Source organism: Perca fluviatilis, chromosome 8 (genome assembly GCF_010015445.1).
Source record: "Perca fluviatilis chromosome 8, GENO_Pfluv_1.0, whole genome shotgun sequence".
In the NCBI taxonomy this organism is placed as follows: Eukaryota; Metazoa; Chordata; class Actinopteri; order Perciformes; family Percidae; genus Perca; species Perca fluviatilis.
The window spans coordinates 21,103,050-21,119,594 of record NC_053119.1 but is presented as its reverse complement, the minus strand read 5'-3'; the positions used below and the strand labels follow the sequence as shown (position 1 = coordinate 21,119,594).

The 16,545-nt window shown below is 40.9% G+C and overlaps 1 protein-coding gene across 1 annotated transcript; it reads right to left on the bottom strand.

Moving 5' to 3' along the window:
* Positions 1–11,138: 11,138 nt before the first annotated feature.
* Positions 11,139–16,149, bottom strand: asb13b (ankyrin repeat and SOCS box containing 13b). The gene is made up of 6 exons (XM_039809725.1): positions 15,812–16,149; positions 14,993–15,192; positions 14,754–14,904; positions 13,769–13,903; positions 13,122–13,313; positions 11,139–13,023 (listed from the first exon to the last, which is right to left on the bottom strand). The coding sequence occupies exons 1-6, from the start codon at positions 15,852–15,854 to the stop codon at positions 12,875–12,877; spliced, it is 870 nt and encodes a 289-aa protein (XP_039665659.1). The 5' UTR covers positions 15,855–16,149; the 3' UTR covers positions 11,139–12,874.
* Positions 16,150–16,545: the final 396 nt, after the last annotated feature.

The window sequence follows — 16,545 nt, the reverse complement described above, 5'->3', positions numbered from 1 at the left end:
GGCTGCTTCCAACTTCTGTCATATCATCAATAAACACTAGTGACCCAGTGTCACTGGAAGCCATGCATGCCCATGCCATTACACTGCCTCCACCATGTTTTATAGATGATGTGGTGTGCCCGTCCCAAGCCTTCTCCATACTTTTTCTCTTCCCATCATTCTGGTACAGGTTGATCTTAGTTTCATCAGTCCAAAGAATGCTGTTCCAGAACTGGACTGGCTTTTTTAGATGTCTTCTGGCAAACTCTAATCTGGCTTATGAATGGTTTGCACCTTGTGGTGAACCCTCTGTATTTGCTCTCGTGAAGTCTTCTCTTTATGGTAGACTTGAATAAAGATAAGCCTACTTTCTGGAGAGTCTTCTTCACTTCACTAGATGTTGTGAAGGGGTTCTTCTTTACCATGGAAAGGATCCTGCGATCATCAACCACTGTTGTCTTCCGTGGACGTCCAGGCCTTTTTGTAATGCTGAGCTCACCGGTGCATTCCTTTTTCCTCAGAATGTACCAAACTTTTGATTTGGCCACTCCTAATGTTTCTGCTATCTCTTTGATGGATGAAACAGCTCTTGACTCATTTGTCCAATTACTTTAATTCTCTTGAAATAAGGGGACTATGTATGAAAATGTTTGCAATTCCTAAACCCTTCCTCCAATTTTGATGTAAATACCCTCAAATTAAAGCTGAAAGTCTGCACTACAATTTCATCTCGATGATTTCATGTCAAATCCATTGTGTTTTGCCAAAATTGTGAAAATTGTGTCACTGTCTGTATGATCTGCCCCTTCAATAAAGCTTGCTTTTGACTTTGAATACTGAAGAAGGGGCTACAAAATGATTTGCATTGAATTTACACATTTGCAAAGCTAGATTTACATGTAAGTAAACTGAATATCTGGCTGTTCCATTTTCCTACTCCCTTTCTTCCTGATGCCTGATGGTCCTGTCACAACCCCAGCTGCACGCTAAATCATACCCATGTGACTGTAGGGGCCTCTCTCACAGTGTCAGCTGCTAAACCTGTAGTATTTATAGCTTGTGGTGAGCAATCAACACTTAACATCTTCCTCAAAATGTATTTTTCTTTTTCTTTAAGGAAGACACTGTTGGGGAGGCCTGGCCCTCCCCAACCTTAAAGTGTATAACAGAGCCTTTCAGCTACAGGCCCTCAAAGTGTGGATGGACCCCTCATCTACAGTTCCACGGAGAGAAATAGAGCAAAACTTCACTGGAACTCTAAGACTGCAAGACCTTGTCTTTACAGGTGTTTGTCCAAAAATGTGTATGCTAGCATATGGCCCTATTATCACCAACACATTGACCAACTTTAAACAGGTTGAGGAGTAACTACGCTACACCAATAAGTGGCATTTGAACACCCCAATTTGGCACAACATACACTTAATGGTTGGTAACAAACCCTTTGTTTGTAACCAGTGGAGTGACAGAGGTATTTATACTCTAGACCAGCTATTCATTGATGAAGGTATGTCACGTTTTGAAGACCCGAGATCAGCCCTAGAATGTTATGGAGTACAATGGGGAAACGGTCTTGAGATGCACCCAATCATTAAATGGCAAGGTTGATTCTCCTGTGAGAGGATTAGTGTCCAGGATTTATGCTAAACTGATGCAAGTATCTGTAGGAGAACTCCCAATACTAAAGAAATGGGAGCGAGAGTTGAGCTTGGAGGGTAACGTAATTAATTGGGAGACACTTTGGGACATTTCCCACTGTTCCAAGAACCCAAATCACCAGCAGATTCATTTCAACATATGCCATAGGACATATTGGACTCCTCAGAAGAGACACATCTCTAAAGTAATTCCCACTCCCTATTGCATGTTCTGTCAACCTGAACAAACTGGAACTTTCCTGCACATGGTCTGTGAGTGTGAACAGGTACATGAGTTCTGGAATAAAACAACATCAATAATATCTGATGTGATAGGATGTAGAATTCCTACTGACCCGATTGTTTTATTACTTAATGATGACTCTAAATTACACCTACTTGGGAGACAGAAGAAAATTTGGCTAGCTGGATCAACCGCGAAGAAAATGATAGCTCAGCGCTGTCCTGTTCTTCCGGTCAGCTACGGGAGGTATCAAGAGTATTTTATGATTATTTGGTTTAATTGGAATTAATAATTTAAGTGCTTTATTTATTAAAACCATTACATTAAGTTACTAAATCCATTCCCCAAAGGGGTGAAGTTATTGTGTTTGTAGGAACAGGAACATGTGTCTGGTTAAAGTGGCTATATGTAACTTTCAGTTTGTGTTGATTCTAGCGGCCGCTTTGGACAAAAGTGGTAGTGTTTTTGCCACTCCTGCTGTCGTGAAGGTTTTTTCTTTGCGGTAATTTATTGCCCGCTGTAGATTACTGAGTTAGCGTTACGGGGGTGTTATATATGAATATTTTGCTCAGACAGAAAATCATTCATTTACAATAAGAAAATACGTTAAAGATGCATTGTTGCATTTCAAGTGTTCCATACGGTAACTTAGCCTACTTTGGATGTATCGTGAGCTAAACCGGGTATCACTGTCACTGTGTCACGAGCCAAAGCATTAAGAGATTGTTGTAGCAACCAACATTGTAATAACTTATATAGCGCATTTCCTGAAACCCAAGGACGCTTTACACAAGTACAGGGGTACAAGTGAAAAGAAAATAGTAGGCCAACACAAATACGGACTAAAAGGAATGAAAGTTCCGCGCTAAAGGGAAGAGGGATGCAATTTAATGTAGGCTACTGATGCACAACCACATTGTGAAGTTATTTTATAAATGAAATAGGCATATTACTTACCTGAGGGCCAATTTGGGGCCGTTTTTGAATTATTTACAATCCTGTAATTGCCTCCATCTGTTGAAAGCCCAACTGAGATTGACTCGGATTTCGCCCATTGTCTTTCACTTTCCCTTTTAGCTTTTAGTTGTTCTTTGTTTACTTTCCTTCTTTTCTGTGATGGCCCTGCCCCAGGATAAGACATAACTACAGCAGATAACTTCTAAAATAAAATAAAAATACAATTAGGCCTGTATAAAGAAATCCTGCTACCTTTTGCCTGGCTGGATACTCACTAACACAGGCTGGTGTTCTGGTGTTCAGCCGAAATCTGTGACCAGTCAGAATGTGTTCTCTGTAGCGTCGTCTACCTGCCGTAAATCATTTTGTGACTTTGCGGGAAGAGGCATTAATAAAAACTATATAAAACTAGCATTCTTTTCACTGTTAGTCTCGTTTGCTGTTACAGGTCATTTATGATCATCACATGGAACATTACATAGTTTCAGAAACATGTAAAAGGGTTAGGGTTAGGGTTAGGGTTAGGGTTAGCGTTAGGAAGTAGCACCCAGCTAAACTTTTAGCGGCACGCTAGCAGCTGTAGTTAATTAAAATGATGGGTCCAAGTCTACCCATGTACCCCTCCCAGTTATTTTTTATTTATTCATATTTTATTTATTGAGTTATGTAAATCTTTAATTCTGTCAATTTTCCAATATTAGGGTTTAAATGTTGTCTTTGTTTAACTGCATGTTTTTGTGTAGCTTCCCTATTTATTCTTGGCACTTGTATTTAAGTACTTTAAGTTTGTGGAAACTATGGACTAAATCCACTTGACCAAGCTAATTATATCTAAATTAAATTAAATTTTTCTGAACTGTCAGGAATAATTGTGGTGTCCTTTATATGACAGCAGTTTGATATATTTTCTTATTCCCAAATTAAAGTGTTGTAAAGGCACTGATATTGTTACACAATCCTTGTCCTATGACTATTTTTTTAATATTTAAAGATATTGAGTTTAAACATACTTGAATGAGCCACTAAATCTCATTGGAGATCACGTGACCAGCAATCGCAATGGTCGCAGAGAGCTAGAGCTCCGTACCCACCTCCACATTTCATTGAAAAACCAGGTCTTTTCCTTTTTCTTCAACGCCAAATCGTTTTATCTGTTGTCATAGTGACTCGGTGAAATGCCTGCAAGTGCGAGAAAACAGGTCTCGCAACTGATGTTAATGTAATCCCGAACATGGAGGACTTGATCGCTCAGGTCTTGGAAAGGCAACAAAGTGTGCTTGAATCAGTGATCTACAACGCAGTAAAGGGAAAAACGGAAATGAATGCCTCGCTGCAACACATCAGGGCAGAGCTTGAGATGCAGAGAATTACGGTACGTGATCCGATGCAACCTGACTGCGGAGTATTCACGGTCCAGCGGCATCGTGAGCTTGAAAGAGCACAACACAAGCTACATGCTAGGGGCACCCCAGACCTACTTATCTACCCGGCCACCCTGAGAGTGACCCACGGAGGGAGAGAGTTCGCCTTCACTACAGCCACAGATGCAGACGTTTTCTGTCGGGAGTTGGATATGGAGGACAACGTACCGGGGCCTGTTGCCGACGACGGAGCCAGAGGGGGGACTGTCTGGTGCTGGAGCCGGCGGCAGGGCCGAGGCTGGCGGACCCAGCAGCTGTGGACTAGCGGTATCTGGGCTACCATGCTAAGTTTACCTCAAGGACATTGAGTTTGGAGCCAAGCTTTAAAGGAACATTTAACCAGACTGAAAGAACATGATAAACGATGACTGTCCAGTTTATAATCTATGTTTGTTAACATTTAACCAGACTGAAAGAACATGATAAATGATGACTGTTCTGCTTATAATTTGCTACTCCAACCAGGTTGGTGTGTTTATTTTAGTATTTCAGAATTTGATAGCTGGTTGAGACCTAGTTCTAGGGTTTTTGTAACACCGTTCATGTTTAACATAAGAAGTTCACCAGACCTGTTTCAACGTACCTGTCGTGGGTTAGAGTTTACACGAGCTGCGTTTGATGTGGCGTTTATGTTTTTACCACACTTTGCTCAGATCTAACAGATCACCCTTTGCTACAAATGTATCCATGAATTCCGGTAGGGTACGTGGGACATGTATGCGTGTAAATTTTGAAGATGGCTGAACTTTAAATCCTTTCAGTTAACATCAGGGGGATAAACGGGCCGATCATACGAGTTAAATTCCTGGACTATTTATGAAGGAAGAACATAGACGTGGCACTTATACAAGAGTCACATTTATGTAAAAGAGATGTAAATGGTCTACAAAATAAATACTACAAGGTTGCTGCCTCATCTAATGACGACACCAAAATCAAGGGCTCCATTGTGTTGCTGTCATGGAAATGCGCACTCACCGTAGACATAAGTAGTAAAGATCTATCAGGCAGGATATCTTATAAACTGTATGTACCATGATAAGGAGTAGGAAAATAGCCTCCGTTTCGGTATATGCACCGTCTACATATGATGAAAGTTTTTTTCCACGCCTAACCAATGAATTGCTTTCTCTCAATGAATATTCACTAATTATAGGGGGAAACATGAATGCAGTACTAGATTTAAATCAGGATAGATCAGGGGTCAATCATACAAAGGCCCAAAAACATACATCAAACATGTTTAGAGCAGTTGTGGAATTCCCACCATCTTACAGATAGATGGAGGATGCACAACCCTACTAGCAAGGATTACACCTTCTTTTCCACACGTCACCTCACCCACTCCCGCATTGATTATATTTTGTGCTCCAGTGAGCTTAAGGCAATGTTCCACACGATAGCAATAGAACCAGCAATTCTGTCTGATCACAATGTGCTGATAACCACAAACCATTATGATTATGTTAGGAGAAAGATCTAGGAGGTAGCAATTTAATAATTCCCTTCTCCAGAACACAGCTTTTGATGGAGAATTTAGAGACAAACTGACTGAGTTTATATCAATGAATACTTCACATCTTCCTTAGCGGTCAACTTGAAGAGGAAAAGAGAGGCAAGGATTGCGGAGTTGGAAAAACATTGTAAATCTTCAGAGCAGTCTCTTAAGACTGAATCTACACGTACTCTTTTAGTCACAAGTCGAACAGAGCTAAATGATCTGCTAAGAAGGAGAGTTGAATTCATAATGCACAGAGTGAGGCAAAATTATTATTTTAATGGCTGTAAACCAAGCAAATTGCTTGCTCTGAAATTAAAACAAAGTGAATCCAGAGCTACTATCAACAGCATTCGCACAGACCGAGGTATCTCAACTAATCCAAGATATCAGCGCCACTTTTCAATCCTTCTATTCAAAGTTGTATGAGTCCTCCTGCAACCCAGATCCGACACAGTGCCAGGAGTTCCTAAAAGAACCTATAACATTAGAGGAACTTAAATCAGCATTAAAAACAGTTAAAAAAGGGAAGACGCCAGGTTTGGATGGAATTCCATCAGAACTTCTTCTACCGTACTTTGACATATTAGGACCTACCATTTTACAAGCTTTAATCTCAGCAATAGAGATGGGAACTTTTCACCAACAAACCAACACTGCGCTAATTTACGTTATACCCAAAAGGGCAAGGATCTTATGGATTGCTAAAATTTCAGGCCCATCAGCCTAATCGGGACTGATATTAAACTTTATTCCAAAGTCTTGGCACTCCACCTAGAGCGCTTTATCGAGAAGCTAGTTCACCCCAACCAATCAGGTTTTATACCAAAGCGTCATGCTGCAGACAATGTACGCAGACTATTTCATGTAATAGAAGCCAAAAAACTTCCAACAACGGCAGCAGTTTTATCAGTGGATGCGGAAAAGGCATTTGACCGCCTAGAGTGGAACTACTTGTGGCAAGTAATGGAGAGGCTTGGTTTGGGGGCCAAATTCATTGACATGGTGCGTACTTTATATGCGAATCCCATGCCCATAGTCTCACCCAATGGCTTGCATTCTCAGCCATTTCCCATTGAGCGGGGCTCGCAACAGGGATGCCTGCTTTCCCCCATGCTGTTTGCAATCTCTCTTGAACCGTTAGCCCAAGCCATAAAAGGCTTAAATAAGGCAAAATAAAATCTGTAATGTCCAGATTTAATCCAATAGCAGCTCAATATCATTATTTGCAGATGATATTTTGTTGTTAATCTCTGATCTTGAGGACTCTATTCCAAAAATAGAAAAAAGATCTTCAATGAATTTGGCTCAATCTCCGGCTATAAAATTAACTGGAATAAATCTAATCTTTTATTGAACAACAGGCATGTGACATCAGTGTTACAATACAAACCCAAAGCAAAATTACATATTTGGGCATCATCATACACACATCGCTACAGCGAATTGTCCAGGACAACTATGAAACTATATTAAGTAATGTTCAAAAGGGATCTGGCCAATTGGTCTGCGCTGCTGGCATCACTATGGTCCAGGATTGCTGTTGTTAAAATGAACATAGTTCCCCATGTGAATTTCTTAAGTACAATGATCCCCTTACCCCCACCAATACATTTCTGGAAGAAACTTGATACTTTAATTCGGCAGTATATTTGGAACAATAAACAACCTAGGCTAAAATACTCTACCCTGCAACATACCACAAACACGGGAGGCCTGGCCCTCCCCAACCTTAAATGTATCACAGAGCCTTTCAGCTACAGGCCCTCAAAGTGTGGACTCTACAGTCTACAGTTCCATGGAGAGAAATAGAGCAAAACCTCACTGGAAGTCTAAGGGCCCTATCTTGCGCTCAGCGCAATTGCCTTTGTACACCGACGCATGTATCATTCCTATTTTGCACCCGACGCACAGCGGACTTTTCCCTCCACAGACGCACGTCGGTAAATTAGGGAATGTATTTGCGCTCCCGGGGGCGGTTCAGCGAAAAGAGGAGGCGTGTTCCGGCGCAAACGTTACGTGGTGCTATTTTGCCCTTTCAGAAAACAATTCCGCCACTGACCAGGAAAAACCTGGTCTAAAGTCAGTGGCGCTAGTCTAAAGTCAGTAGCGCGTTATTCAGATGCTATTTTAGAGACGAATGCTTGGCCATAATGTAGCGTGTGCACAACGCGCATACACTTCTCTCATCTACAGCAGTTCACATTTTTGAAAACCATACATAATTACAAAGAAAAATATTACTGAAAATGCGCTTCATGTGTTTGGATAGATCATGAGGCCTTTTACAGTACAATCCTCAAAAAGTCGCAGCATTCTTTGTGGCTTGTTGTGTTTTACACATTTCCATGAATCATGGATGTGTTGATGACATAAATGAGGAAATATTAGAGGACTTAAGGAGACGTGATGTTGAACTACGGTGGGTTGACACTCCGGCGGAATCTGGTCTGGGAGTGGCAATGCGCGAGCAGCGCGCCATCCCTGGTGGAGCGGGTGGACGGAGATGGAGTTGGGGAGGAGGAAGGGGCACAACAGGTGCAGGTGGTGCGTTTGGAGGCCCACGCTGCATGGCTGCAGCAATCCCTTCCAGACTTGAGGAGACCGCGACCCCCGAGGCCACAGCAACATCGCGCAACCGAACGAAGATTTATTACCAAGCCGGGCATTCTCGGATGACTCCGTGACAATCCGGTATAGCATCCGCCGTCAGCACGCGGAACAATACGCCTGCTCTTAAAGGGAATGTGAGATGACGCTCTAATTGGTTATTTTCACGTTACGCCCAAACCACACCTAGCTACTTCAGACCAACCCATTTAAGATTTGCGTCGGGCGCAAGAGTCATTTATCCCGCCGGTATAATAGCAACAGTGCCCGAGATCCGCCCACAAAGCTACTTGCGTTTTGCGTTTCACACTTGCGTTTCAGATCGTTAAAATAGGGACCTTAGACTGCAAGATCTTGCCTTTGCAGGTGTGTGTCCAAAAAGGTTTATGCTAACCTATGGCCCCATTATCACCAACACATTGGCCAACTTTAAATAGGTGGAGGAGCAACTACACTACACCAATAAGAGACCAGCTATTCAATGAGAAAGGTATGTTGAGTTTTGAAGACCTGAGAGCTAGCTGTGAGGTCCCCAGAACATCCTTCTACTTTCATCTTCGCTTAAGATCTGCCCTAAAATGTTATGGAGTGCCATGGGAAAGTCTTGAGGTGCATCCAGTCATTAAATGGTTTGTTGATCTTCCTGTGAGAGGATTAGTGTCCAAGATTTATGCTAAACTGATGCAAGTATCCATAGGAGAACTCCCAATAGTAAAGAAATGGGAGTGAGAGCTGAGCCCTGAAGGGAACGCAATTAATTGTGAGACAGTTTGGGACAACATTTTTCACTGTTCCAAGAACCCAAATCCCCATATATCCACTTCGACATATGTCATAGGACATATTGGACTCCTCAGAAGAGATACGTCTCTAAAGTCATTCCCACTCCCTATTGTACAGTACTTTCTGTCAACCTGAACAAACTGGAACTTTCCTGCACATGGTCTGGGAGTGTGAACAGGTGCATTAGTTATGGAATTACAACAACATCAATAAAATCTGATGTGATAGGATGTCGAATTCCTACTGACCCGATTGTTTTGTTACTTAATGATGACTCTAAATTACACCTGCTTGGGAGACAGAGGAAAATTTGGCTAGCCGGCTCAACTGCAACCAAGAAAATGATAGCTCAACGCTGGCTCCCCCCTCCCTCGCTTTGTATAAAACAGTGGTTGGCGTATTTTCTAGACATAGTTATGCTTGAGCTGTCTACAGCAAGGATTAACAAAGCCAAATCATCAGCTATCAGCTTATGGGAAAGCACAGCAGCACAAATATCAGACTTAATGACCTCAACCCCACAAGAATTAGAGGAGAGTGATTAGGCAAGGTGTGGTTTCTGTTTGTTTTGTTTTCCTCGAGACCGCAGAGGGTGGGGGGTGGGAGAGGGTTTTTCTTCTGTTCAATTTGTGTTTCTCTGTTCTGTGAACCATCTGATATTACCTGTCACACATTGTGGAATTTGTTTTGTATGTCTGAAGGTGCTAATAAAAGGTTTATCACAAAAACAAATACCATATATCTTTGAGATTGCATATTACTTGTTAAAACACTGTGATACCTGTCAGGCTCTGTAGCAGGTGTGCAAGTTCAGACATGTTTTTTTGTGCAAGTCAGACTGAATGAATGCATTGATTATCCGTGTGTGGGTGCATCTCATTTTCATTTCAGGGTGTGGAAAATGTTGTGCAGACTGTTCTCATCTAATCTTCAGTAGGTTCCTCTTTAACAGACTTCCATGATATTTGCACTGGGTGTCGGTCTTGTGATTACCTTGACAAGGTCAATTCAGTTCAAATTTATGTATAGTGTCAAATCATAACAGAAGTTGTGGCCGGGTTGGCTCAGTGAGTAGAGCAGGTGCACATATACGGAGAGGTTTATGCCTCGATGCAGAGATCCAGGGTTCGAATCTGACTGGTGATGAATTCATGCATATCTTCCCCCTCTCTCTCACCTAGCTGTCCTGTCGAATTAATGGCGATCACACTCTATAATTTACAGGCCCAACAATTCCCCCAAAAGCATGCATTTGGTGTGACAGTGGCTTTCTTTTTGTAAAGATAATTATTTGAGAATTTTAGGCTCAGGACAGCTGAAGACAGGAAAGGGGGAGAGAGAGGTGGAATGACCTGTAGCAAAGGGCCATAGGTTGGAATCTAACGCGCAATCGCTACGGCAAGGACTGAGTTTCTGTACATGGGGCGCACGCACGCAACCTGGCTCTAGGTGGGTGGCTATCTGTCTTGATTAGTTAGAGAGAGAGAGAGAGAGAGAGAGAGAGAGAGAGAGAGAGAGAGAGAGATTGGACATCAGCTCCACTGTCACACTGATTTACAAACCATCTTCCCACTATTTAAAATGTATTTTGAGTGACTGATTACTTGGCAATGTAAACTCACGTTTAAATTATTAATGTAATTGTCAAAATATTGCCCTTTATTGAACAGAATTTCTCAGATCCATGGGTCCATCTGGTAGGTATCGCATTTAAGTTCAAAAGCTCCCAAACGTCATATGATGTTTATCTTATCTATTTTATTTGCTTGACAAAGTATAATAGGTGGTAGTCTTGCTTTTCCAGACATTCCTCCAGAGTTTTTGAGTATGTTAAGCCCTCAAAAAGGCGATTAATTTGCCGGACGAAGGAATAATAATTCCTTCAGTTTCAATAGGGCCCTCGCCGCTCAGGCCCTAAAAATAACAAATTTTGAATTTTGATGCTTGTAGTTCAGTTACAACAGAAGACAACACTGAAGAATTCTTTTAAAAATAGTACTTTATGTCTATTTATTTACACAAATTTAATAGAGGTAGAACCATCTGTATAATTTACAAATTTACAATAAAAATAAATAATTACATACAAATACATACAGTGATATAATCCTAGTAATCAAACTCCTTCAGGTTTTCTCTGGTTTCAATTAAATATTACATGGGTTTGGCTGATTTGGCCTATGCTCAGGGTGAAGGTGGGATCATCAGATGTGTAGTAATAAAAATGATAAAAATGTGTTGCTTTAACAAGTGCAAAGAGCTAACAGGAGAGTCTGTGTTGATGGACAGTCTGCTCAGAACGTCCTGAGAGGAGGTCTGATGAGGACACACTTACACACAAATGATACTAATTAAGGGTGTGCATAGAAGTCATTTATGGTTGAGTTTCATCCTTCTTAAATCACTAGAGGCAGCCATTTTTCTTGCAAACTAATTATTTAAATGCAAGTAAATACTGGACTAAACATTAATTTGGTAGCCTTAAACATGGCTCTAGTGGGATGCTCCTGTTGTTCTTGTGTTTGCTGGATTTGTAAGCAGGTAGTTGTTTGCTGACAGAACCTCTTGATAAGCTGTCTAATTTGCTTGGGTAAACAGTCTGATTATTTAAGTTATGAAATCTCTCTGTACCCTACTAGTTTGGCAGTATCAAGAAATTTCATCTGTGCTGCACTTCTGCAACTTTGAACAACCTGTACCTGTATGACTTTTAGGAGAGAGATCCACAGAGCCATCAGACATAACTAGTCTAGATTTAACTTTATAAGAGCTGCATCTTAAACGATATGTAATTTTCCTGCAGCTCAATCAAAACCATTGATGTAAACACGGCTTTTAATGACTTGGTGAAGTTGCGTGGGATCATGGGAGTTGTTGTCTTCATTGTTAACCACCATTGCTGATGAAAATGTATCTGTTCATAGACGTTTTTAATCTATTGTTTTATTCACATTACGTTTATTCATGGCATAGCTGCAGTGTTTCCCACATAATTACTTAGATTCTATTTGTGGTGGTAGCTTACTGTCAGCAAGCAAGCAAGCGAACATTAGACAGCCACTAAAACCACAATATCACAATATATTTCATGTCAGTGTCTCCTCTGGCTAACTTAGCATTAGATTAGTCAACTACCCATACAGCTAATGTTACGTGGCTACTTTATTCATGGGTAAGCCTAGCACTGTTAACCACACTAAAAACAATCATACTAAAAATAACTATATGAGCGAGTTCAACGTTGTTGTAACCTTATAACGTTATGGTACGGTTTAGCCACCAAGCATTAGCAACTTGTCAATGTAGCACGCTGTAGTAAGCTGGATCAATATTGAAATATATTAATAAATTAGGTCTTTACTGTATTACTGTGTTGCAAAACGGCATGTAGTGAATATAAAAATTATGCTTTGTAGCAAAAGAATGCTGTATTACTGTTACTGAGTACAATCCTTTGACATTGTATGATATAGAATTACTCTTGAATATATCATCTGGTGTTTCCCGTGTTTTGACAGAAGTTAGAGCAATTAGAGGGTCAAAGGTTATTTAACGCCATTGACAGGCGACCAAAAGACATGATCAGTGTCATTGATTAAAATGACAGATTCCTCTAGGTTTGAACATTGTTAGAAACATTTTGGATAATTTAAGTACGCAACTTAAAATATACATTTATAAAATAATATTTTTTAGACATTTTAATGCATAAATATTAGTATACTGTTAAGCTTCCCATTGGTGCTTAAATTTCGATAACTGGAGGTGGCATGTAAGAAAGAAAACTTATGATGCGTTTGGGCAAGCCCAGTTTGAAAACAACTTCAGATGCTCTTGTGCCGAGCGCCCCTCTCACAGCCACTCTGCTGATCTGCTGTAGACTGAGGGGGGTATCTACGAAAGAGAAAATAACAGAGATTACATTGTATCTACTCTTATATTATGTATATACTAGCAGTGACAGGATGCACACTTTAAATAAACAAACTTACTCTCATAGAACTCAAGGCAGAGATAAGGGGGAGATCCTGGACTCGTGTAGTGGATGGGTTTTTTGTTCAGGTTATCTCTGGCGTACACGTTCCCCCCAAACTCCACGAGTAGATCAATCAGGTCAATGCTTTTTGATTTGGCTGCATGATGAAGGGCCGTCTCATGTATCTTGGCAGCATTCACATTTGCCCCTTTGGGAAAGAAAGACATGTAATACTGTATGAGAGAGAGAAGTACTTCTCCTGTTTGTGCCATTGGGGTTTATATACTCATTATAAATGCCATACTGTAATAATCACATTATAAAGTAATAGATTTAGCAGTTCGCTCTACACACACTATAGGCAACGTGCACAGTTACCTATCTACAAACATAATACTTTAAAATAGATATAATTACCATTATTTAAATAATCTCAATCAACATTATATAAAGGTGATTTAAAAAAATAAATCCTTACAAAAACAAACCTTCTTACAGTGATATCAATAGTTTCACATGGTGAATAAAATTATATATAAAAGCACAGATAGTCACAACCAAAATATCACATTAAAATGGTGTATAATCTAAATCCAGGTTCTGACCCCAAAATATTGTGAAACTTAATTTTACCTAGCTCTGGTGTGCAGGGGACAAACTCACCTGCAATGAGGAGAACTTTTGCACAGTCAAAATGTTGCCTTGCACAGGCTACGTGAAGCGGTGTCCCATAATGGCAGTCATGGGCCTCCATGAAAGCGCCTTGATTAATCATAAGCTGAACACAATCGGAATTCCCTATTGTGAGAGACAGAAAAACGTACATCCGCTTAGAACCAAATGAAATGCTGCAGTATAGTGACTTTCCAAGCACGGCTGGGATAATAAATCCCAAGGCAGGCAGTCACATAAAAGTACATTTTAGACAATCATTTTGTGCAGGCTTTAAAAGGTTGCTATGAATTTTATGTAGTTTCATCCTTTACACAGTGAGGAAGCTGTTGTTCAGCATGAATGGATTTTGGCTTGCGTTTCACTTAAAAGCTTTCTCCTTACTTGTCACTTTAGTTTTTAAATCAATAATGCAATCATCAGAGTGTGTTCCAGTGCCTTAGCATAGGCAGTACACTTTTGTCCCATAGTCTTACAGGTAATTCTGTGATTGGGTGTCTGTTTCATTGCTACATCTTGAAAGGATTTTAATTAGAATCAAAAGTCCATAGCTCTGGTACTGCATTCTATTTCCCCTGTTCTGCTCTCCCTTCCTGTCTCATCGTCCATCTCCATGCCTCTGGGAGAAATTTCCTATTAAAAGGAGACTTTTTCAAATGTTTTCTACTTGGTTACTACATACTGTAAATGAAACAAGCCATGAGCAAAATGTGCTCCCAGCACTATTTTGAAAGAACACTGAGGAACTTAGTGTAGTTAAGGCCTGCCTAGATGATTCATTTATTCATTTTTACCAGAAAGATAATTAGTTCCCCCACTTTTCACATGCATTGACATGGTACCAACGTTCGTATTGGAATCAGGTCTGGCACTGCAAGACTGATGAAACAAAGACAAACCTAACGGACAGATACATGACTCAACATACATACTGTACATTCTTGTGCGATGTAACAAGTGTATTAACAAGACACACCTCCCATGCAAGCCTCGTGAAGTGGGGAGAAGGTAAACAGCTGAGGATTAACTGTTGCTCCGTACTCCAGCAACAGCTTGACACATTCAAGGCTACCGGCTGCACAGGCATCACACAGCGGAGTGCTGCCATCTATATTACGAGCATCAACCTGGAGGGGACACAGCCATAATAAAGTCAAAAACAAAGTCAATCATGCACTGATGAAAAAGCCATCAACATCACTAACACCATCTAACCTGTGCACCAGCATCCAGCAGCAATCTGACGCATTGGGTCTGTCCCTGTATACACGCCTCATGCAGGGGGGTTATGGAGTCGACTGCCACGATGTTAACTGCTGCACCTCCCTCAATCAGCTGCTGTAGCTGAAGGGCCCTGCCCTGTGCAGCAGCCTCATGCACTGCTGATCGGCCTGTCCAGAATCCAAGACCATGAGCTGCAAATAGAGAAGCCAAACAATACTGAGCCTTTCTATTCATAAGGTTTACATTGTCTGGGTGTCTGAGTGAAGTAGACACATGATCAACAAAACTGAAGTTTATTTTGTCATTCCAACCATTCAAAAGGCAGCTGAAATATTCTTCTTTTTTCATTTAGCCTCAAGTACAAAGTAGAGAAGAATATCCACAGTGAGTGAGCTTTCCTTACAATTCCTGATAAAACCAAAAATTATATATTTTGGTCTTCATCCTGTAATAAAAGTAATACACACTCAAGTTTGAGAGCTTTACCAGTTTATGATCATCTACATTAACTGGATAGAAAGGGGCACACAATCAGTCAAATAATACAATCAATGTTGTATTATAGTGCAGTATAGTAGTATAAGATAGTATAGTATCTTACTGTTGCTGTTAACCACTTTAAGCATGCTAGCTAACGTTGACCTAGCTAGCTATACACCTGAAAGCTAGCCACAATGAAATTAGCTAAAGCTAATGAAAGCTAAAGTTAGTCATTGCAGCTACCAGCTCCATGTCATTCGCTTAGCGTTAGCTAACTTAGTTGTCTTGGGTTAGCTAGCTACTCCTGGTCACCAATTGTAAGCTACTTACCGATTTCTCCATACAAGGACGGTCTGTTTCGAGTGATCTCCATTTCACGTTACTGTTTTCTTCTCCGTAAACCACGTAGATTCAGCCAAACATGTAATTAATTTGAAGAAAAAGAATAAAGACTGAAAGGGCTGCATTGTAAAACTCGCTGGGCAGTCCCGGTGCTGAAAGAGAGCAGCACAACAGGTTCAGTCCAAATACACGGTTGCTCAGAATTCTGGGATATGTAGGCGACTGACCTTGCTCGCGTTCTAGTTACAAGTTGGTTAAACGGGGGTATAGGGGGACTTTAGCCCAGAGGTCCTCAAGAGGGGGTCCTCAGAGTTACTGCAGGGGGCCACCAAATTATTGTTAATTTTTGAAAGTTTTTGGCTTAAAAAACAGCGAGGTGTATGATTGGCCCCAAAAAAAGCACGGTGGCACAGTGGTTAGCACTGTGGCCTCACAGCAAGAAGGTTCTGTGTTCGAATCCAGGTCGTTCTGGGGCCTTTCTGTGTGGAGTTTGCATGTTCTCCCCATGTTTGCGTGGGTTTCCTCCGGGTGCTCTGGTTTCCCCCACCATCAAAAACATGTACTAGGTTATCCAGTCAGTGCCCTTGATCAAGGCACTGGCTCAGATCTGGAGTTGGTCCCTGGGTGCTGTCATTGGCTGCCCACTGCTCCCTTGAGGGATGGGTTAAATGCAGAGAATGAATTTCGCTACGTGTATGTGACAAATAAAGTACCTTATTAAT